General features: G+C 42.1%; 1 protein-coding gene across 8 annotated transcripts in view; it reads left to right on the top strand.

Moving 5' to 3' along the window:
• The window catches only part of LOC126268084 (homeobox protein homothorax), an 887,891-nt gene that overhangs the window by 38,437 nt on the left and 824,294 nt on the right, over positions 1–25,160 (top strand). For all 8 annotated transcript variants that reach the window (XM_049973577.1, XM_049973578.1, XM_049973574.1 and 5 more), the window contains exon 3: positions 3,848–3,989. In XM_049973577.1, the coding sequence (XP_049829534.1) occupies positions 3,848–3,989 (142 nt within the window). The remainder of the gene's footprint in view (positions 1–3,847; positions 3,990–25,160) is intronic.

Here is a 25,160-nt window from a genome sequence, read left to right as displayed (position 1 = left end):
TTATTAGTGCGGCGGCCGTGGCAGCGGCTGGCTGGAGGCGCGTGCTTTTCCAAGGGGCGCGGATAATTCGCATCGGACGGGCCCGGCTCGCCGCGCGGAAACAAGTGGGCGTGTATTCCGTGGCACTGCTCATTGTGTCGCGCCCGAGGGCGTGTGTGTGTGTGTGTGTGTGTGTGTGTGTGTGTGTGTGTGTGTGTGTGTGTGTTCGCAGGGCTCTCGATCAAAACAATGGTCGCCCTCCCCGCTTCTCTACCGACCTCGACTTGCTCTGCTCATTTGATGGAAGGGTACTTTCTGTTGCTGTAGCGCTAATTCATGCTTAGAGACTCACTACCGAATTTGGTACAGAGGCCCTTAAGAAACGTGTTTACACGCCAGTGGTTGTCACGCTCACATCCCATAGGAAAGGGAATGATTTCTGTCCCTGCCCTTATCTGGGTGAGACAAAATCCAGACAATAGTGACTGCGACCTAGTGCCGGAATTCCTGCTCACTTGGAGAAACGTCGGCGAGAGGGTAGACTATCAGTAAGATACAAAATACTCTTTAATAAAAGAATCTTGGAGCAAATAGAACATTTTAAATATTTAGCTTGCCGCATCACTTACGAATGTATAACATTGACGTGGAACAAAAATCATACTTATTTCCGATGTGGAACCATCCTAGACAGTTTGCAGAATAAAGCCAGAAAAGAAATAGACCTGAAATTTTATAAAACAATGGCTTTACCAACGCTCACTTACGAAAGTGAAGTATGGGTAACAAGAAGACCCCAAGACAGTATATGCAGGTTCAAGAAATGAGATTTCTAAGAAAATTGTCAACCTGCTTAGCTGAGTGGTAACGTGTTTGCCTACCATGCAGCTGGCCCGGGGTCGATACCCGGCGGGGTTGGACTGGTTATTGTGTTGTCATTATCATCATCATCATCATCTCATCAACGACACACAAATCGCCCAATGTGACCTTACCTGAAATAATGCTTGCATCTCGGCGGCCATACATCCCCGGACGGGGCTCCCAGCCATCAGCGCCACGATCATTTCATTTCTAAGAAAAGTAGAAGGAAACAAGTGGGAAGATGAAAAATAAATGAAGGTATAAGGAAAGATTTAGGAATATATAGCCGAAACGAAAAATAAAGGAAATGGAAGGAACTTGTGGAGAAAGACTCGCGGTAAAGGCTCTCAATTATAAACACAGTATAAGAAGAAATGTAGGAAGACCATACAAGTGATGGAGTACCGTAACAAGCAATTTGCCTAACACTTGAAGTGGTGGTGGTGGTGGATGATGATGAAGAGGAAAGTCATACTCCAACAGAAAATAAAAACAAAAGGACATTATTAAGGTTTTTTGAAGGATACTAAGGTCACATGACAGTAAGGACTTTTTATACTAGTTTTACACTGTGTGAACCGGAACTCCGCCAACTAAATTTGCTACATCGTTCAGGGATATTCTCTGAATATTTCGGTATAAGGCTCCCGTGGTCTCAGATTGTTCGCCAGAAGGTAATAAAGCAATTACTAATTATTCAGTTTCATACCACAGTCACATTTGTTTCTATGAAAATATCTTCATAACAACCAGTAATACGCGAACGCCAATACGAAGGAAACGCAGAATCATACAACCACCTTCAGACGATGCAAAAGTGATATGGTTATCATAGCTGCGGGAACACCTCAGCACGTCATTGTTATGCCGCTCTTCCATTGTATTCAGAGAAACCATACACGAGGCATATATCGGCCAACTCTTCATGGGTAAATCTATCTGTATATTGTTATTTATCACTGTTATCGTACTACTAACAATGCTGGGGAAACCGACCAGAAGTAGGCTCGAGCAAACCTGAATGGGAGATTGAGAGTGAAGAGTAAAGTGGGCATTATTGTTACAAACAGCACGTTTTACAGAAACTTACTTAGTAAGGTTACTATGGATTAGCATTAGAATTTGAGAAAGAATGGTTCCGTACACTGTGTGTCTATCTCAATAACACATTTGCATTCACTGTGTAAGATTGTTCCTACAAGCGTTGTCAGAGTTCTTTCTAGACAGATTGGATGTTACCAGTATCCTGCAACTGAACTGGTGTGCAGTTCCTTTACCCTCGATTAAGCCTTTGTTATAATTCCATTTCAGATGTCTACAAATTGTTATACCTACGTACTTGTATGATTTGTCTGGCTGTAATAATTGTGACTAATCGATACTATAGTCAACAAATTTTGCTTTCCGGCGTTTTGCGAAGCGCACAGTTTTATTTTTCTGTACATTTGAAGCAAGTTTCCAATCTTGCCACCACTCTGAAATCTAGTCATGATATGACCGTATATCTGCGCAGGTTTGGCAGATAATACGTCATTACACAGGGTGCGGAAAAACAATTTGAACAAAAATGTAGAGCAGAAATACAGGACTGAACGAAGGAATTTGAGTAGCGGAATTGGGGATGTCAGCATGAAAACGGTGGTCAAATTCTGGACTTATTACTATATACTAATGTTAATTAAGTGATGGCACGTCTTTGTGCTTTTACCTTTTTAGCGCATGTTAAAACATGCCACACGGTCATTTGATTTGTTTTAATTTCCAAAGAAGTGCTGTATGCTACATCAGTTAAATACTACACACGTGTATGTGATGCTTTGAGTTTCTCCTGTTCTTATAGTGACGATTGATTAGTCCAAGTGTTTTCTTCACATGTATTTTTGTTGTGAATTACATTTCATTTTGAGGGTAAGATATTTCAGATTTCAATTACGTTCTTACAGCGCCGAAAATATGCAACTGCGATCCTTAGTTCTTATACTCAAATTGATTTGTTTGATGTTTTGTTTCTGCCCTACACATTTGGTCGAATTGTTTTCCTGCACCCTGTAGATAACTGTACAATCTGTAGAAGCCGAGGCTAGTGTAAATAATGCCTGGCAGATGATTAATATACCTGTAGCGTGGATAGAAGGGTCCCAACTCAATTCCCTGAGGCAAATCAGAAGTTACTTCTACGTCTGTTGATGACTCTTCATCCAAGACAACACGCAGCGTCTTCTTTGAAGGAAACCTCAGTCCACTGACAAACCTCATTTGGTACCCCATATTATGGTATTTTAGACTCAAGAAACAAATGGCTCTGAGAACTATGGGACTTAACTGCTGAGGTCATCAGTCCCCTAGAACTTAGAAATACTTAAACCTAACTAACCTAAGGACATCACACACATCCATGCCCGAGGCATGGAGACTGTAGCGCCTAGAACCGCTAGGCCAGACTGTTGAGCACAGGCATGTGGAATATATATGTAGACTTTGTTTAGTCGTCAGAGGCCGAGGAGCTTGTCGGCTAGTGGGCAGAATCCACGAATTAGTAATTTATAAATATGAGTAATATTCCTTCTGTGCGTCATGTACGACAGAACAGTAACCACTCAGTGTACACATTTCTGCAAAAGCGCGACGGCTCCTTGTCGTTTGTTTCAGTGCGTTTGTTCCAATCCGAACTCCTACGGGAATTAACTTGCGAGTTGGCGTTAATGGACGAGAGACGCTGCATAGCAGAGTGCGATCAAGTTGGAAATTTGAGTTGGTCAGGAACCGTGCCCGGATGGCCAAAATGATTAAGGCAACCGTTCAAGAGAAGCAATTAATCGGGGTTCCCTGTCCGGCAGAAATATTCAGTTTTCGCCATTGCATTACCATAGTGCCCTGCGCAGCTGGAAGTGACGAATTCCCACGCATCCCCTCCCTTTCTTTCCCCATTCTCTACTGCATATAAATCCACGAATCGCTTGCGAGCGGGCGTGAGCTGACGCGGCATGTTTTGTTGTGGTTGCAGGCACCCCCTGTTCCCGCTTCTGGCGCTCATCTTCGAGAAGTGCGAGCTGGCGACGTGCACCCCGCGGGAGCCCGGCGTCGCGGGAGGCGACGTCTGCTCTTCTGAGTCCTTCAACGAGGACATCGCCGTCTTCTCCAAGCAGGTGAGTCCCGCCACCACCGAGCGGGGAAACCCCTGGAACTCGACACCTTCATCTACGTGGGTACTCTGCAAATCGCACTTGCGTGCCTGGCAGAGGGTTCATCGAGCCACCTTCACCATAATTCTCTATTATTCCTGTCTCGAACAGCGCACACAAAAAATGTGCCAGTTCTGATTACACTCATTTTATTATAGTTATTGTTTTTCCCTATGTAGGTCGGCGACGACAAAATATTTTCGCATTCAGAGGAGAAAGTTGGCAATTGAAATTTCGTGAGAAGATTCCTCCGCAACGAAAAACGAATGTGTTTTAATGATGTCCACCCCAAATTCTGTATCATTTCACTGACGCTCTCTCCGCTATTTCGCGATAATACAAAACGTGCTGCCCTTATTTCAACTTTCTCGGTGTACTTCGTTAACCCTATCTGGTACAGATCCCCCACAGCGGAGCAGTAGTCAGAAACAGGGCGGACAAGCGTAGTACAGGCAGTTTTTTAGTAAATCTTTCCTGTTGTCTTGCCAATAAAACGCAGTCTTTGGTTAGCCTTTCCCACAACATTTTCTGTGTGTTCTTTCCAGTTTAAATTGCTCATTATTGTAATTCCTAGGTGTTTAGTTGAATTTACTGCCTTTAGATTTGACTGATTTATCGTGTAACCGAAGTTTAAGGGATTGCTTTAGCAATCATGGGGATGGCCTTAAACATTTCATTATTTAGGGCTAACTGACAATTTTTGCACCATACAGATACCTTTTCTAAATCGTTTTGCAATTTGTTTTGGTCTTCTAATGAGTTCACTAGACGGTAAGTGACAGCATCATCTGCAAACTACCTAAGACGGCTATTCAGATTGTCTCCTAAATCATTTATATAGGTAATGAACATCAGAGTATCTATATTTTATAACACTACCTTGGGGAACGCCAGAAATCACTTGTTTTAATCGATGACTTTCCGTCGATTACTACGAACTGTGACCCCTCTGACAGGAAATCGCGAATCCAGACACATAACTGAGACGATATTCCCCCGCAATTTCATTACAAGCCGCTTGTGTGGTACAGTGCCAAAAGCCTCTGAAAATCTACTGACAAGTGTGTTGAGTAGAGCACACACATGCCGGTTGGAATCAACAACAATACTGCGATACAGTTTATTTAATGAAGCTTCCTGAATAATGACGTTCTTTCCCTTCAGGCATTTGCGTAGGTAAAGCCACATAATTCCAGTTTTACTAACACACAATAGAGCCTTGATTTTCTCAATACCGATTAACCGAAGCATCGATTAACCAAAAACGTTCCAGTCGAATTATTTCAAATTTGCCAACCGTTGTTATTGTCATTACCTGCTGACGTTTGAATCTTCGCTTGGTGCTGTTGAGCCGTTGGTAATGGCGACAAAACAAAAACACGTTGTTTGTAGTGTGACCGATAACATTAAAGTAATAAACCTGTTCATGAAAGGTGTTAGTGGATCAAGCTTACCTCGAGAGTTGTAAATGCACCAGCATCGAACACCGACAAGAAAAGTGATACCTTAACAAATTGCGAATGTAGTTACATGACAGAAAAACGAGAAACCTGGCAGAAATCCAGCTGGCTATGAAGTCAGTTACCTGCGTTATTTGTAAGACGCGTGTTACAAAATACATACAGTATGTCTCACGTAAGAATCGTCAGGCTCATTTCCTCTACTGTTTCAGAAGACATTTGCAATTTCTTTTTGGCATTGTGTAGCCCAGACAAGTAGTGGTCATCACATTTTTCATGCGATGCCCAGTGTCGACGAAAAGCGCCGGTTTGTTTCCCCTTACAAACAAGATGTTTTTAAAATCGGAATTTTACGTACCCATTCGACAGAGCGGTCCCAGATAAGTTTAGGGCGACATTTGTTTTTAAGATATGTATTAACAGGAGCAGCCAGTACTGCCCTGGTCCGTGCTGACTCCTACCGCCAGGTATGCAGAGCTACAAAATCGCTGCTGGACTGATGTTCATTCTTAGTGCTTTCTGTTCATGGTAATATATATCGATAAACCAAATACCGAACTAGGCTAATTTGGACGTGCTCTGTCAAATGGACACGTAAAATTCCGCTTTAGCAATCATTTTGTTTGTAACTGGGAACAAATCGACCCTTTCCGTCGACAGAGCGTCACATGAAAAAGTGCTCAGGAAGGTTTGTCGGGGTTGATTCCATGTACACAATGCAAAAACGAAATTGGAAAAATCTGCTGAAACATCATAAAATACGCCTGACGACTCTTAGGAGAGACAACCTTTACGTTTTTCCTATAGGCACTAACACAATAAGTTTTCATAAGTGTTTGGCTATTTTTACACCCTGAAAACCCAACACCCAAGTACCCCGTACATCACCCTCAGTTGTTTCGGACGATCGACGCTCTACCGTACTTTTGACGCCTCTGGAACGCAGACTTCTCTAAAGCTACTTCATGCACAACATGATTACATCCCTTACACTTTTCCTCTCTTGTGTTCTCTAAACTATGAACGGCACAAATGAGACGTAATGGAGTCTTTAATGTTCATTAGCAACAGAAAACTTTCTTCGTACTTGACACATAAAGTGTTAGCAGTCGTACTTCTCTTCCACCTCTATGCGACCGAGAGATGAGTCGCAGTATTAGTCTTCCAGAATGGGATTTTCACTGTGCAGCGGAGTGTGCGTTGATATGAAACTTTCTGGCAGATTAAAACTGTGTGCCGGACCGAGACTCGAGCTCCCGAGTTCGAGTCACGGTCCAGCACACAGTTTTAATCTGCCAGAAAGTTTCAGTATTAGTCTCGTTTTAGGAAGAATCGGGGATCAAATCCCCATCCGCCCGTCCTTTGCTTTCCCAAGTTGCTTACGATAAAATGCTGGATGGTGTCTCTCCCCACTCTGAGTTTGATTTCCGTCTCTAATGAGAATGTCTTCGAAGGAACGCTAAACCTCAAACCTTCTCCCTTCTTTCATTCCTACGAGCATGTGCGCCATCTTTGATTTCTCACACGTTATTTACGTGCAGTGATAGCGTTGTACTGTGTATAACAGAAAAACTTCCAAGCTGCAAACAACAGTAATACACAGAAAAATTCTGTGTGCTACGCACCTTTATTATGCGTTGACATTTTGCAACTGCCCTTATGCTCCTAAAGCCAAAGCGTCGAAGATACGTGTGCAAACGCCTTTCCCATTGCCTTTACTAAATAGCATAACTGATTTCACAGATACACTGGAGAATCGCATTGCTCGGATCGTAGTGCTCACTCATAACTAATGTGAGAGTGACTAAACTCCACGTATACTATGGATTCAACGAAACCCGAGGCAACAGAATATGCTCCCAAACGACGAAGTTTTTATCCATCGACCGAAATGAAGATAAAATAAACATATATGCTAAATCATATCACATATTATTAATATCGAGTCCAAAATCTAGGCTTTCAGTAACGTAGTATTTCTGGTACATGGAATGCAGCTGATGTCATTACGAGACTGACGTTTTATGGTATTGTAATTAAGAGTCACCTCTACCGAACGTGGAATCATGTCTAAAAGACGAAACGTAGCAAAATAATTCTCTTACGTAACTTTATTATTAACTTTAACTTCACACTTGGTATAAAGGTTTTTTTTTTTTGTCTGATTCCAGACGGTTTCTTTCATAAATGATGACGCTAAATGAAGCCTTAGCCTTTTATCGACTCGAATCCGCCCTAACGTCTTTTTACGCTATAATCATTATGGACGGAATATTTCGCAGTAACAAGCAAAAAATTTTGCATTTCGCTGCCAGCGCTCCTCGTACGACCTCGTTTCTTGCAATGCGGAATAAATTTTTGCTACGCGGAATAAGTTAAGCTTGTGTAGTGCATTCGTTACGCAGATGCGTACTGGTGGTTGGTAATTGGCTGCTAGTTTGAGTTTCCGGTTAGGTGCTGACGCGCGTCGAGCGTTGCTCAATGATTAAGGCAGCAGCGCTCCGTGTTCGAGCCGCGTGGCCAGCAGGGCCGAATGCGGACCGGTACAACATTTCACAAAAGTGCAACTACGGCGTGAGGTGTCCCCACTGCAGCACGCTCGTAAACACAGTAACATGTCATATCTGGAAATCTGATCACTTTCACGTATCATTTACAATATTTCTCATGTACTTTGATTTATTAGACGCAGGGGTTGTGTTAAATACAGCTTTTGTTTCCAAATTTCGAGGCTGTTCTAGTGAAGAAGTATTGGGGGAGAAGAGTTTTATTACAACGCAAAAGTCGTCACATTTTTTCTGAATACAAAGTGTAATTGATTATTTTCTTTACTTTGTTTCCAAAGTACAAATCGATATCCTTTTATATTTTGCCAGCTTTAACTGAAAGTTGAATGTGTAGTTACAATAACATAGTAATATGTGCGAATCCTCCTAGTCTTTTATTACTTTCATTACGAGTAACGTTTGAATAACGAAAGTGTGGCTGAAACAAGGGGAGCTTTTCTGGCATCTGAATGGAATTTTTCTTCATAAGAAAATGTCTGTTTACTTCCTTTAAAAAAAGGTCATTCCGACCGTCCTACAAAAAACTAATAATACTTCGAAGAATCAGTCTAAAAACCCTTAGGTTTGCTTTAAGAATATTCGCGAATGCTCAGCTGATAGTTCTGCGTGTTAGGCTGGCAGTAAGTGCATGAAATACCTTACGGAAAACTATAGTTAAGAACAGTTGAATATCAAACTGTTTCAACCGTGTACGTCACCTTAGTATTCCATACATTTATCTCGACGGCAGAGTTCATTAGTTCCCTGTGTAGCCCGATGGCGAGTCATTGTACAAGTCTTCGTAGCTACAATCAAATTCAGATGACTTTCTCTATAAGACGCTAAAAATCGTAACACTCGCGCGGTGACAGATCTGGATGTTAAGGAATACGAAATAGTGACGAAAGGCTTCATTTGCATGTTATTACTCCCAGTCGCACGTTTAGAAATTATTGGTGGGTATTCAGGAATATTTCTGGCACTAATTAAACACCTTCACTTGAACCCTTTTGGTACACAGTGGCGCCATTTTTAGATACTGTATGTTGTGTGGAATAGATTTGCAACTGACGAAGAACAGTGCAACGATTGTTGTTACAATGTGTCACTAAGTGTAAAAGCATAACCACCACTTTCACGAATGCGACGAACGTTTTAACGAGTTAAGTCATTAATTTCGAAATAATAAGTCACTGACACTCTTATCTCTCATGTGATGTCCCTGATACCCTGAAGTAGCTCGCTGTACACTTCACGAGCAGTGCAATTCTGATCTTGTCTCCGTTGGCGCATTCTCATTTTGATGGCGATCTTTCTGCTCCCATGCATTCGAGGAAACGCTCCTGCATTTCTGTCTTCCGCCCTGTGGGAGGAACACCAGGCATCTGATGTTCTTGTACTATCTCGGCAGGCTGAACAAACAACGCCGCACCATTTATTGTTATGTCTAATTACGCTCTGCATCGCTGAGGTGTACTGTCGATTTTATTAGCAATTCATGAGTCTCTTGTCTTGCGGCTCCAGTTTCTTGCTTCTTCTGCAATTGAATAAAATGAGAACAGCGTATTTTCTGATACGGCCGTCGTATAGTATGTGGGGAACTATCAGACTCCGAAATACAACTGTCTGATCAAAAGTATCCGGACACTTCTAAGTAATACGGATTTGACCACCATGTGTCACGCAAGGTGGACCCGTCAGTATAAAAGGAGGCGTGGGGCATTGTGTTGTCAGTAGAAAAGCGGCAACAGAAGAATAGATGCGTCAGAAGATCTCTGTGACTTCGAACGCTGTCTAGTCATTGGATGTCACCAGAGTAAAACTTCAGTCAGACCACGCAGACCTACAGTACTGACTGACAGGGAAATTAGACCATGGCGGAGGGTGGTGGTAAAAATCGCGTTAAATCAGCGGAAGGAATCTCTAGATAGTTGAGTGCTTCCAGCAGACCAGCTAACACTATGGCTGTGCGTAAGAAATTAAAATGAATCTGCCACAGTTGTGAAGCAGATCCTCAAAAGCCTCTTATTTCTAGAAGCAGTGCTTAGCGACACTTGAGGTGCTGTAAAGGTCGGCTCCACCAGGCAATGGACGACTGGGAACGAGTGATTTGGACTGATGCATGACCCTTTGGCAATATGATGGAGGAGTTTGGTTTGCTTTAATGCGTTGAAGGAAACACTAAATACAGAAGGACTTGAACACATTTTACAGCTTTCTGTACTTACGTACAGTGAAGCAACATTTCGGAGACGACGACCGTCTCTATCAGCAGGACGATGTGCTCTGTCGTGAAGCAGTATTTATGAGGCAGTGGTTTTTGGACGGTAACATTCCTGAAACGGACAGGCCTGCCCAGAGTCACGATCTGAACCCAGTAGAAAGCCATCAGTATGAATTAGAAGGTCGACTTTACTCCATATTCCAGCGAGTAACATTTCTCACCTCCCTGGTTTCGACTCTTCAGGAAGAATGGACATCCATTCCTACCGCCCATTCAGATACCTCCCTGAAAGGGCCCGTAGTAGAACTGGAACCGTCATAGTGGCTAAGGAAGGACATACCTCGTATTAACGTCCACTAACAGGTGTTCGTATACTTTTGATCAGATAGTGTAGATCTTTTTTGGTGTGGATTTAAAGTGAAAAAATACTACCGCTCATGCAATTGTGACTCTGTGTATTTTCCACCTTTACTGTATTTTGTGATCAGTTTGTATGCCGCCTTCATATCACTATAATTTGAAAGCTATTAGCTAAAGCACACCTATAAAGTAGATATTTATTCGATTATGCCACTTCTTTTCCGCCGAACATACACTTTTGCAAGATCCTGCACAATTCATGTCACTCGGCAGTTTCTTTGCAAGGTGCAGATGTTCGGCGGCTAAACACCGCTCGGAGTTTATTTAAAGACGGGACTAGGATATATTTACTTAGACACATCGCTAAACAAAGCTCACAGCGCACTGAGTACACAGTTTGGCATCCATGTGTTACACCCTCTCTACAGACGACTAATAACGCAGGAGGAAACGTAGTAAAAATATCTTGTTGTACGATTAGCTAAATGCTCTAAAAAGAAATAAGCTGCTGATAATGTTTTACAAGCTTTACTAATTCTTCAACCACATATTTATACGTGACGCAATGTACAATCATAGTGTTACTAGCCTTGCTTGTGCATGGGAATGTAAGATAAACATGTCTGAAACTTTGAAGGCAGGCGGATATTTATAGCTTTTCATTCCACTTCTCCTTGCAGCGGGTTTTAAACTGTTAAACACTGTTTGCAAGGATCTCTTACAGCACACGCTAAATCAAATACACTTTTTTCCCCGTTAAGTTAAGATTATGTGTGTGTGTGTGTGTGTGTGTGTGTGTGTGTGTGTGTGTGTGTGTGTGTGTGTGAGTGTGAGTGTGTGTGTGAAATTGATCTTTATCAGTATTCTAATTGACAAATAAGCTTGTAACGAAATTTTCTCGTCGTTAAATTTTTACACTAAATAGTAGTATCTTAAACGTTTCATTCAGGTTTTGGGCATCCTTGTTCATTGTGGCGTAGAAGTCTTTCTGCTAGGAAAAATAAATAAATATGGAATAGCGAGGTATAAATGGATGTGCATTTTCCCAGAGTTGCTCACCGCGAGGTATCAGTGTCTGCGATCACACAGAATGCTCTTTTATTTTCCTGTCCACTTTAATTAAGTGGCCCGTGTTTCTTCTTTTGTGCGAGATCAACACACTCTTAACAAGCGGCGGGTGATGAGAGCTTTCGTCAGATGCCGTGATAACGTTTGCTGCAGGAAGACAAAGAGCTGCTCCCGGGTTATAGCTTCAGGGGGGGACGAACAGACGCGCCAACTCTAAACTGAGCTGATTCTAGTCTCCTGAAGTGACATTTACGCTCAATCGTTGCCACGCGTGTGCAGCTGCAAATCCGTTAATTTAATACCCTTTTTTTTACCCGATCTATCACTTTTGTTCTAGATACTTTCCTCACTTGAAAAAAGGACCATAGTATCTCTGTTGACAAGTATGCTGTTAGATTTATTTCAATATTTTAGCATCTGGAATAAGAAGTACCATATCCCGTGCTGTCACCCTTGAGTAATGAAATACATCTACTAACCGCTTATTTGCACGTCGTACAGTGAGTTTTCTCGTGATACGTCATGTGCTTTTAAGACCGTATTTGTTAATGAATATTCAGTGATGCAGATAATTTGAATGTGAAGCAGATCGCAGAACTGGCGATGTTAGTGTTTACGAAGCTTAATTTTATGGTATTTTGTATGTGACAAAAGTTTGTTCATGGAATTTCGTGATTCTTTTGGGTAATATGACAAATCCGTTGTGATATCGAGAATTGTATTATAACGGACAATCTTGTAAATTAATTTCATATTTGAATATCAGCGAGATACAGATAACTACAGATAAAATATTGGAAATAATGCAGCGGTCTGAGGTCATACCACTGTCTAGGAATTCCACTCGTATCAACTTTCCGAAGTAAAACTTAGTTAATCTTCATTACTATGCTGATGAATTAGTTTTGTAGCTCATCAAATAGCGGTCAGAAATTTTTTTTGTCTCCGATAATCATCGGCAGTCTATAGGTAGGTGAAGGATCGCCTTTCATACTTTCTCCATCTTGCTCATTGAAACTCATGCTTTTAACATTCAGATGAAATCTTTCTTACCTTTGGAGTAGCGTATTTGTTTATTTTGACAATAATAGAAAGCAGTTGTCATTATTCTGCTCCAAATGGCTATGCTGCTCATTTAGGAGCTTCGAATTCTCCATCGTGTCTGATGTCAGTTGTAGGTCCGCTGTAATTGAGGAAATTTATCCATTCCAAAATTAGCGTTTTTCCAGTACTCTTTAGCTAGCTACAAATGAAAATTATAGAGCGGGAAATAAAAGTGTGTATCTGACTGAGAAACCCGTAAATTACGTTTTGTGGGTGTTCGTATTTTAAATCTTTTTTTGCTGTAGAGATCGGGAATCAGCATGCTATTTCGTTAAACAGCTGTGAAAAACCACCGAAAACCACACTTCAGCTAGCTAATGTCCCGAAACAACTAGTTGACATCCGTGTCTAGCCAGCGAAATCTTTTATACTTGAGTCTAGTATCCTTTTAGAAAGCTTTATTGCCTTAATTCCAAGTTTTTACATAGATTACTAGTCTCGGTCAGTTCAATGGCCATCTTCAGATCTGTAAAGGTTTATAACGAAATATGTCACATCATCTTATCCAAACCAAAAACGTTGTAATACCGACGAGTATAAACCTTTTCGGTAATATAATGCCTTTAAGTAACTAATCTCATGCTTGTGTACAACACTTAAAAAAATATAATGGTTAATTGAATAAATCAGAAGTCGTCATTAACATTACAGCATTGTGCTATAAGTTCATTATATACCCTTAACCACTCAACATGCAATGTATTAGAGATTTTTTAGAGTGCTGAGCACCCTGAAATAGTGAAGGAAAATAAAAGGCGCTGAATCCCATACGTATGATGATCTGGCACTTACTTAGATAATAACCATAGGCAATACAACACGCCATCCTGCGTGACACGGGAACCAGATGTTGTCCCTCAGGTGGAAACAGGCGAACTAACTGCGGAAGGCCACTTAGACCTGAAGCCATAGATATTGTTATCAGATGGTAGTATAGTAGAATACATCTAGTACTTGAAGTTACACCACTATATATTCCGTTACAAATTAAATAAAATACACCAGCTACCTTAAAACTATTAGTAGCCATTAGACTACATATCAAACATAATAGTATGTAATAGAACATCCTGGAACTTGTCAAAAGCGTTTATTTAATTGTGCGCTAGGTAACAAAAACTATTTGAATATTCACCGAATGGAACTTCTTAGGCTCCAGGAATTCTAATTCGAACGGTTGCCGCAAAATTCCAACGACGGCCTTTCCCTGTGTAATACGACGCGACCAAATCAAATTTTTGTTAGACTCATCCGGGAAAATCATGAGTAGACTTGATTGTGTTGGAAAGAAGGGAGGGCTAGGACTGTTGTGTTAATTAAGTGTAGAAATAAGAAAGCCATTTTAGGTTGTGTGTCAGTTTCAGTAGCTCTTTACTCGTCGCTCCCCTGTTAGCCTCTATAGCAGGACTGGGACTTTCGGGCAGCACATGTGACAAGCCGGTGTCCCGGTGGAGGGTTCCCGCAGGAAGCGCTGTTCCCGGACGAGGTGAGCGGCAGTGTAGGGGGGCGGCGGCGGGGGCGGGTGCGGAATAAGGGCCTCCTTGTGTGCCGGCACGCAGGGCAAACACCGCGCCGGCGCGCAGTATATTAGGGCGCGCGATAACACCTCCTTCTTCTTCAGCTTTAACGAAATGACGATACGCGGCTACCAGAAGATAAGGGCTCGGCCTCCGGTTCCCACATTACAGCAGGGGGCGGCCACGCCACGCACTCTGCGTCTCTTTCTGCACAACCCTTAGTCTCGCTGCCGTTTTGGTGCTTCTGCTTGCCCAGGCACGTGTCACGTTGAAAATAGAGCCGATCACCATGTAATGATAGGTGTCGCATATGGTGAAAAATACGTTGTCGTCAGTCTTTTTACTATTTTGATGCTAAACTGTGTCCCTTTCCTTTCACCGTGCAAATCTTTAAAACACTGAAAATCCACTACAGTTAATGACCTCGATATTTGTTTACATAACACAACTTTGCCCTTGTACAGCACCCTCCAGTGTCGTGTGACTTCTGGATGGCGTTCCAAAGCCCCATTCTTTCTCATCCATTCTTCGAAGAAACTCTTCATTTGTTTCGTTTACTGTCCATTTAATTTTTAATATTTGCCGCCACTAATCAAATATTTGCAGCTTCCTCGCCATTTTTCCGACATACTGCGTTCCACTTCGATGAAACAGTAGATCTAGAAAAAATATTTACGTCATTTCTTCAGTTTTGTGTCAACAATATCTTGTAGCTGTGTTTATGTACGCCAGGTTGTGTAAACAATAAAATGGGTGAACGAATAGGTGTTAATGGATCTTTATATTACTGCTGACATACAACAAACACGACGATTTCATTGCAGATGTCAAAGTAACTTAAACGAAGAAATTTTTTCAGGCATTTACATGTAATGAAGCTAATGTTTACATTTAACTATATTTTCTGTTACGTACGTATTGGACAGAAGTGCGCAATTTTCTCCCCAACAGAAACATTTGATTATCTTTCGACCGGATAGTCAAATATCCCTTCCTGTCAAACGTCACGGAAAGGGAAATTTTCGGATTAGCGCAACGGCGATGTAAGAAAACGCACTTTATTTTGTCTCTATGCGCCTGGAAAAATATTTTGCACTTAGATGACAAAATAATTTTCCTTTGGTCTCTTTTCTTAGAGATTGTGGCGGTGGATTAGCTGTGAGAAGGAACAGTTAGGAATTCACTCAGGCTGTGATCTCGACTCTCAGCATTGGAAAACCCTACAATGTTTCCTTTTACCATGTGCAGACACTAGTCTGAGAAGTTTTCATTTGGCCATTGTTGGTACAAGCTTGGTTACTTGACTTCAGTAGTATTACTTCTAAGAAAAACGTGATCTGCTTTTACTGCTTTGTGAAGTTCGTGCGTTGATTAGTTTCCCAAGTCTAGTCTGGGAATAGTTAGAGATTGGGGCTACTGACAGGTGCACAAGGAAATGATCAACTAGTCAAACGAGAATCAGCCAGATGCATCGGACATGAGACATGACGATTAACGGCCTTAATCCCGAGCTTTGCGACAGATAACCATGATCGAAAAGTAGCTTAACTCGGGAGCGGCAAACAGGTGTTTTGTTAAGTCGAATGCGGAACGTCAGTTATCACTTCTTTCGCCTGTGACACTGTTTGTTGATGTGGACAAACGACGATTTGCGCCGTCGTTCGGAATCCACGTTAAACTGCAGGTTCCCTGTAACTGGCTGTGTAAGCCAGTTCAAAGTTCGGAGGAAGCCAACGGCACACCACTTCCTGCAGTACTACACACACACACACACACACACACACACACACACACACAGTCTTCAAAACAATTTTTGGGCTGACGACTGCTTTACTATGAGGGGCGTAAGGTATTCGGGAGGACTACTTGATAATTTCATCATGATGTTCGATTTCCGCACGGAAACGAAGTTGAGAAGCAAATATAAAAAAAATAGACAACTTATACGCAAATGAATATTTTAATAACTGGCCTTCAGGATGACGTCACATATGTAACGCTTTTCTACTGAATTACTCGTAATTCCGTTCTCTTATAACGAACAGTGAGTTCATATGTTAGTCTCTTTTTACATACAATATCTGAATGGTAGATTTTTTTATTTGTTCTCCGACATCTGAGACCATTCACATTTAAATTCTGATCAGAAAGTATGTAACATCCAGAAGAAAAATGGGTAAGCTAGAAAAATCATTTGCATAGTAAGTCTCAATAAATCTTGTCAGCTTCGATTGTTTAGTCGCTGGATACCCTTTCGTAGATTTTTATTGAATTAGGTTTCGAGATTCTTGCAGTACATCGTTGGTACTGACTGGTGTTAGTCAGCCTTACAATTGGCGGAAAGAAAAAAAAAATGTTGTAGAAACTATGACCGCAACAATTTGTGAAGTGAAATCAGTTTGCCGGTAGTGACCAGCTAGGAGCGAAACTGTGCGGGATGTAACAAAAAGAACACGGCAAGTGCGTGGAGTCCTAAAAAAAGGCGGGTCGTTACGTGGGCTGTTACACGGTACTTAAAATGTTACTGGTGGAAGATGAGCGCTCGTGCCCGATATTTTTCCAGAGGTAATGGCCGCTGTCGTATATGTTAAGACGTGTGGACCTGATGTTAGTATCGTTTACCGGTCTGGAAATCGAATCAGACTGCTGCAATAAATCGTGCAGCCAGTCAAGCCTGTTGCTTTCAGAAATAGTTCCTTTTATTGAATTCTCCTCACTTAGCTTGTTGTTATCTTTATCTCTAAGGAACCAGCAGGTCGTAATCTGTTTGAAATCGTTTCCAGCCGAGCTATGAAGAACACTTTGTCTCCAGGTTTGTCGGCGACGTGCAAGATGGCTGTCGGCTAGGGAATCGAAGCTTGAAATCGTTATCCTAAAGGGTCCATTGGAGCATAAAGCTGTGGTGGTATTGCATCTTTACCCTTTAGGCGGAAAAGAACATACTAGCAAGATTTTTTTTTCAATGGCCCCTACTTTCTAAATGGGTGGACTCAGCTGTTGTTAAATACGTTCGGACACTTTCTTGCAGCAGTTTAGTATTTCTTCGCTGTATTCGGAGAGTTTTGCATTACTTTTCACCTTTTGCTGCTGGATTTGGATAGGTGTGGCCGTTGTGCTTATTGGAAATGTCGGTAGTTCAATATCTGGCATAGGCACTGTTCTGTTTCTATTTTAATTTGTATTTTTATTGCTGATGCTTGTTCGAGGGACGCATGGATTTACAACTCAAAGTGCAATTCTACAGCAGCAATTTATATTGACAGATTAAATCGACTGACTGAGATGGAGGAGTGCTTAAGATATTGGATTCATGTTCAAGAAGAGAAATTCAAATCCATACTCGGGCCTTAAAAGTTTCCCAGATAAGTTCTGGATGGTGTTGGGGTGGTTTCGTCAACAAACTGACAGACGTTGCTAACCTCACGTAGTTTTCCACCTCTAAAGCCGGCGGTATCTACATGACATTAAAACTCTTAACTGCCCATGGTTGCTTTTGCAGTGAGGAGACCATAATGGAATAAGGCTTTGTGAAGATGCATCATAATCGTTGGTCATTTGTTTCATGGAAGTATTGCAGTTCAGTATCATCTATAAGGAACTATCTAATGAAAACGAGAGAGATAGATAAAATGAAAGCAAAGTGTGTGAGACAAGACGGTAGACAAGTATTTGCCACAGCTTACTGAACCACGATTGTACCCAGACATGCACTCTTTGTCCAAAGCAAATCGAAGGCAACGAACATCTTTCTTCAGGGCTCCAGACAAGTGAATATCACATGGAGAGAGATCGGGCCCACATGTTGCCAGCGAACCAATTGGGAATAAAAATTGAAAATAAAAGACTAAGAAAATCCCCGAGTTAAAGCACGCACAATACTCCTATGATTATTCCCTGTAAATGTTAACAAATTCTAGCAAGTAGGAACTAAGAAAACGTACATTTTATTCTTAAAAAATACAACTTAGGGGAAACAGCCATTAAAGTTTTCATTGCATCCCTACTCAATACGATGGATTGCCTGACGCATCTTCCATCTCACCTAGGGATTTCCTTTTTCCTGCTCATCTGCGCTGTCTTGCAGTTGTTTCAAGGTTCTAACAGCTCTCTCTGATGGCCTAAGTCTTTTCTTATCTAAATTTAATATTTTTTTTGCTATGTGAAACAACCAATAATTTGTAGCAGTCTTTAAGATCTCCACTATCGCAAAAGGTGTTGCTGGATTGTGAATAAATTTTTCACAATTTAGCTGTGCTCCGTTGTATTTGCAACATGAATCGCTTCCTGGAGGGTATCAGACATGAATTGGTTTATCGTATGTTGAAGAGAGGTGAAACATAATCGGCTATACATCTTTTCTTATATCTTTTCCATTACTAACATTTCCTTGATGGCCATGCCATTACAATTTTGAATTTTAAATACGAGATTTTGTGATGCCATTCTTATCATCTAATCGTGTGCTATCTTCCAATTTCTTTCCCTTGTATGCGCACTTCAGTCGTCGCAGCCTCGTACCCATACGCTTTTGTACATGAAATGTGCACTCCAGTTTAGTGCTTGTTGCATTTACTCCATATGGCTTCTCTTCCTTAATTGCTTTGAAACCGAGGGAGGTGGCTCAATGGTTAGCGCACAGGACTCGCGTTCGGGAGGACGACGGTTCAAATCAGCGTCCGGCCATCAAGATTTAGTTTTTGCGTGATTTTCCTAAAAATCTCTCCAGGTAAATGCCGGGATGGTTCCTTTGAAAGATGACGGCTGATTTGCTTCCCCATGCTTGAGACAATCCGAACTGCTTTGAAAGCGTTTGAATGACAGCTGCTAAATAACTGCCCCCTTAATTGGGTGATTTAAAAAATCAAATTTTTGTCTCAGAACTGTTAAATGTACACGGTCACGCACGCACAGTGTTTCGTTTAAATGAATGAATAAACCAGAAATAAGGGGAAAATATATATGTGTTGTATATCATTGCAAAGGGGAAATTTCGTAGATTAAGATGATTGGAAAAATAAATAAATAAATAAATAAATAAATAAGCAAATAAGCAAATAAATAAAGTTTTCTGTGTGGAGCCCCTTAAATCGAAATACTAGCACAGAACAAAGTTTTGTTATGGCTGAAGTCGCAGGGTTTTATGAATCAATTAATACGCCACGATATCATGAATATCACGATCCTTGTGTTGTCTGCCAGGCAGTTTCTCCATAGCTACAGGTAAGGCGGCTGAACGGCTTACAGCCGAAACGTTATCAGCAGTTTGGCTGTGGACAGCGGTACGGCGGGCCTCGGCGGCTGGGACGGCCAGTTAGGCAGAGACGGGCCGCGGTGTCCCTCGGGCGTCGGCGCCCGCGGCGGCCGCAGCTGGGTGCCGGAGCCCGCCCGAGGCGGCATTCCGCAGCTGGCCCGCCTATTCTTCTGCAAAGCACAGCAGAGACCGACCTCTGAAAGGCTCCGCGCCTCAATGGCCGCTCCCCTGCCCGGCGCGCTGCGCTGCGGCCCACACCGGCTCCGGTTTCACAGCGCTCTTTGCCGGCGGGACTTCTTAGCGCGAGCACCGCCGCAGTCCGAGTTACCGCGTTCCTCTGGGAGTGAGAACAACACGGCTGTAGGGTTGCGCGCACCGTCTGCTGTGGGGTGCGACGTCGTGTCCTACTGCGAAAACTTCGTCTCTCACGTACACAGTCACCGGGTGTGGTCACTAACAACTTCGTATATATAAAAAAAATTGTTGTTGTTGTGGTCTTCAGTCCAGGGACTGGTTTGAGGCAGCTCTCCATGCTATTCTATCCTGTGCAAGCTTCTCCGTCTCCCAGTACCTCCTGCAACATATATCCTTTTGAATCTGCTTCGTGTATCCATCTCTTGGTCTCCCTCCACGATTTTTATCCTCCACGCTACCTTCCAATACTAAATTGGTGATCCCTTGATGCCTCAGAATATGTCCTACCAAGCTATCCCCTCTTGTAGCCAAGTTGCGCCACAAACTTCTCTTCTCCTCAATTATATTCAATACCTCCTCATTAGTTATGTGATCTACCCACCTAATCTTCAGCATTCTTCTGTAGCACCACATTTCGAAAGCTCCTATTCTCTTCTTGTCTAAACTATTTATTGTCCACGTTTCACTTCATACATGCCTACACTCCATACAAATACTTTCAGAAACGACTTACTGACACTTAAATCTATACTCGATGTTAACAAATTTCTCTTCTTCAGAAACGCTTTCCTTCACATTGCCAGTCTACATTTTTATCCTCTCTACTTCGACCATCATCAGTTATTTTGCTCCCCAAATAGCAAAACTCCTTTACTACTTTGAGTGTCTCATTCCCTAATCTAATTCCCTCAGCACCACCCGACTTAATTCGACTACATTCCATTATCCTCGTTTTGCTTTTGTTGATGTTCATCTTATATCCTCCTTTCAAGACACTGTCAATTCCGTTCAACTGCTCTTCCAGGTCCTTTGCTGTCTCTGACAGAATTACAATGTCATCGGCGAACCTCAGTTTTATTTCTTACTCCATGGCTTTTAATTCCTAGTCCGAATTTTTCTTTTGCTTCCTTTACTGCTTGCTCAATGTACAGACTGAATTACATCGGGAATAGGCTACAAACCTGTCTCACTCCCTTCCCAACCACTGCTTCTCTACAAAAAAGTTAATGGTGATTAAAACTAACTACGTGATTTCGTTCCGATGGTATGGTTATGGCAATATTCGCTAGAAGACTGAGATAACACGCGTGGAAATACTTCTTTAACTACCGATAATTGCGACAATGATTATGTAAAGAGAGTTATTTACTGTTTTACCTTCTTCCATCGCTGTCCAGCAGATCTTCCGCTCGTCTTCTAATCCTCTCAGCGTCGACAAGACTATAAACAAAAACATTAATGCCTATCAATGCGACCAATGTTGCTTGATACAATAAGGCGACGTTTCCTCCTACACAATTCGTAATTGTCATACGAAAGTATTTTGCTTTTTTTTCTTTTAATTTTTTATTCCGTCATTTGGAACATTGCAAGAAGTGAAACTGAAGGATGCACTGAACAAGTCGTACAGTAGATTAACGTGAAAGATTAAATAGACTGATGTAAAATACGCTTCTGATGTATGTACATAAACTTATTTAATGTCTGTACCACATCTCAGGCAAATGAAATTATATTACAAATTATATAATTGTGAGACAGCGATTTCGGGATCAGATTTAAAATTCTATAGTATTTCCAGAAGCGGATGTGGACTCTTACTATAACTTATTGTTAATGAAAAACAGAGTAAAGCTGGAGGAATTTTAAAAATTTAGGAACTGAAGGAGATGGGACATGGATGAACTGAAAGAAAGAGGTTGTTGAGAATTTCAAAGGGAACGGAGGAAAGTGATGAAGTGGTTTGCACAGGACAAACTAGTGTGGAGACCTACATCAGACCGGTCTCCGGATTGAAGATCACCACTACTACGACAACAATTAAAAATTCAATGTGGTTTGGGAACACAATATTTTGATCATTTTGTTCGGAGCATCCGTCAGACAGGAGCCTAATGCCAATGGAAGGAGCAAAACCAAAGCTTTCGTGCAGCTTTTCATCATTTCGGGGTCTGGAAGAGTATAAAAGTTTTTCGAGGCTGATGTTATTACTTGAAATTTTTTGCAGTTCAATTTCTAACTCTGGCTCATACATGATTTGATCATTCGACATTTAGCACTTTTGTTGTTAAAAGGAGACCCGATAAAACTTTTCGCCTGATATAAATGTTTTCAGAACATCGTGAATGGAGTAATTCGATAAAATATGTAAATCAGTAAATTCGGGATATTTGGTGGATTGTAAAGAAGATATGTCGCCTTTCATGCAATAAGATCAGAAATTAATTCCTTCTTTGATTAAATGCAGTACACAAAGCGTTAGAAGAAAATTCTTTTATACCCAATGTTTTCGTAAACGCTTGTATCACATTACTGGGATGAAACAAAACTGCAGTATAGAATGCGAAGAGTTGCCCTGATGTACGACAACAGATGCTATCTCAGAGTAAGAAAGATACATGTTGTCGCAAAGATGGCGATATCGGGATCGATCGTCAACAGATCAAACTTACTAGGCTACGTGCACCTGTTGTATATCCTCCGGACCCCAAAAAATGGTAAACTATCTTCTGATTGTAGACGTGCCTCATAAGTAGACAGAAGATGGAATACGTCAGCATCTTCAGTGGAACCTTAGATACTTTTTGCCAGCAGAAAATCATGATACTGAACGACTGAGTGGTGAGGAAAGTGGTATTTGTATTAATGGGGAGAAGTAGGTCGACAGAGAGAGAGAGAGAGGGGGGGGGGGTGGGAGAGCGAGAGAGAGAGAGGGAGAGCGAGAGCGAGAGAGACGTTGCTGTTAACAAACGAGGTGGCGGGCGCAGACAGGCCGCTTCTGCGCCGGGGGCAGCGCGAGGCGCGCGGGTAAGTGACATCCATCACGCGCGCGGTTTTTCGCCCTGGGGGCGCCGCCGCCGCCGGTATGTGGGCTCGGCTATCGCCGCCGCCGGATCTGCCGGCGAGGGCGCATTCCTGGCCGGACGAGCCGCCGCAATCCGTCAGCCGCATACCTGCCGCCCAGATCTCATCTCCTCACCTCGCCATCTCCTCTCCCTCCTCATCTCTTTTCGGACAGGTGCCGGCCCCCTCCCACAACACAGGGCCTCATCACGGTGCCAATTTGCAACAGCCGGCCTCCGGCGAGAACTGGCCACTGACACCGCAGTCTTTGCGAATGCGTCCAGACCAAAATCGGAGGTGCGGGCATACTGCTCGTTGTTCTACATCTACATCTGCATTTATACTCCACAAGCCACCCAACGGTGTGTGGCGGAGGGCACTTTACGTGCCACTGTCATTACCCCCCTTTCCTGTTCCAGTCGCGTATGGTTCGTGGGAAGAACGACTGCCAGAAAGCTTCCGTGGGCGTTCGAATCTCTTTAATTTTACATTAGTGAGCTCCTCGGGAGGTATAAGCAGGGGGAAGCAATATATTCGGTACCTCACCCAGAAACGCACCCTCGCGAAACCTGGACAAGCAAGCTACACCGCGATGCATAGCGCCTCTCTTGCAGAGTCTGCGACTTGAGTTTGCGAAACATCTCCGTAACGTTATCATCCTTACCAAATAACCCTGTGCGCCGCTCTTCTTTGGATATTCTCTATCTCCTCTTTCAACCCGACCTGGTACGGATCCCACACTGATGAGCAATACTCAAGTATAGGTCAAACGAGTGTTTTGTAAGTCACCTCCTTTGTTGATGGACTACATTTTCTAAGGACTGTCCCAATGAATCTCAACCTGGCACCCGCCTTCCTAACAATTAATTTTATATGATCATTCCGCTTCAAATCGTTCCGTACGCATACTCACAGATATTTTACACAAGTAACTGCTACCAGTGTTTGTTCCGCTATCATATAATCATACAATAAAGGATCATTCTTTCTATGTATTCGCAATACATTACATTTGTCTTTGTTAAGGGTCAGTTGTTAGTGCAGAAAATGCCCAGGTCAAGCGTTCAGTACTCTAAGCATCTCTTCACTTCTCGCTTTTTCTCAGCGAAAGTTGAACTGTTATTAGGCGTATGACTGCTCTGTGTTCCTCCCTCGTGCCTCTTTTTAATCCTAAACAGTCACTTTTCTAGCCAATTTCCCTAGTCCACTAATTTTTTTTTACAGACATTCATATTTCACCGGTCATTGTCTGACTACTTTACATGCTGTAGAGGACTTTATTTTTTATTTCTATTTATTTGTGTATTTATTACACAGCCTTCTACTCTCAGATAACGCTAACAGGGCCGCCGAACTTAAGATAACCTTCCACGCAGTGTTGTTGTGACAACCTCTCGGTTTCGGTATCACTCTTCTTTCACCTCCACGTTTTGAACAAGTTATCTCATGCGCTGATGTCACAACGTATAGATGCAGACTGAAGCGCCGAATGAACATTTGTATGAAAGCCAGGATTCGAACCCGGGTATCCTGCTCACGAGGCAGTGAGCTGAGCCGTGAATGGAAATTTGGATTGAGGAGGGAGGCTGCCACCGGCTGCCGCGCAGTTCTGCAAAGCCTTTCTGTCAGGGTGGTATAGTGTGTAGCGCATGAACCTAGTGAGTAGGTGACCCAGGTTCGAAACCTGGCCTCGGTACAAAGTTTTATTCGTCGCTTCAGTATTCATATACACATCATAGATGTTTGTGACTTGAAAACATCTCTGGAAACATATTGTTTCATTTAGATAAAGTCGATGCCTGAATCTTTGTCAGATGATGAGTATGACATTCATCGAAATGTGGTGGTGTCTCGAGCGCTGCCTGCTCCCCACACCTATCCCAGCTTCTTTAGCGGAAATGCGTTGGTACATGTTAACTGATTTAGGGAGAGGTGTTAAACAGAAAATTATGTTATTGTATTAGATCAATATTTTTCGAAAAAATATGTGTAATCTAACTTTTTAAGTAAGTGTTTATTTACACCAAATGTGATTTTGTTGTGACTGTCAGTATGATGCTGGCATACGTACGCTTTTGGCAATCACTAGAAAAAATATATATTGTTTGACTTGAGCACCAGAAAGGTTGTGCAACTCTCCTTACTGAGAAGAAATGGAAGACCTTGAAATCTAAAGTACGATTTGTTCAATAATCACATTTTCTTCTTTCAGTGTCTCTACTTTCCGACTAACAAGATCTACAAATAAAGATGTAATGTTGTTAACAAAACAAGTTTTGCGATTGTACCGGTACTAGAAAGAAAGGACTGGACGTATTTCCCGCCACTTAAGTAAGTTGTTAGTAAC

Source organism: Schistocerca gregaria, chromosome 4 (genome assembly GCF_023897955.1).
Source record: "Schistocerca gregaria isolate iqSchGreg1 chromosome 4, iqSchGreg1.2, whole genome shotgun sequence".
NCBI classification, from domain to species: Eukaryota; Metazoa; Arthropoda; class Insecta; order Orthoptera; family Acrididae; genus Schistocerca; species Schistocerca gregaria.
Note: the sequence above shows the minus strand (reverse complement) of the source record. Positions and strands in the feature narration are given on the sequence as shown.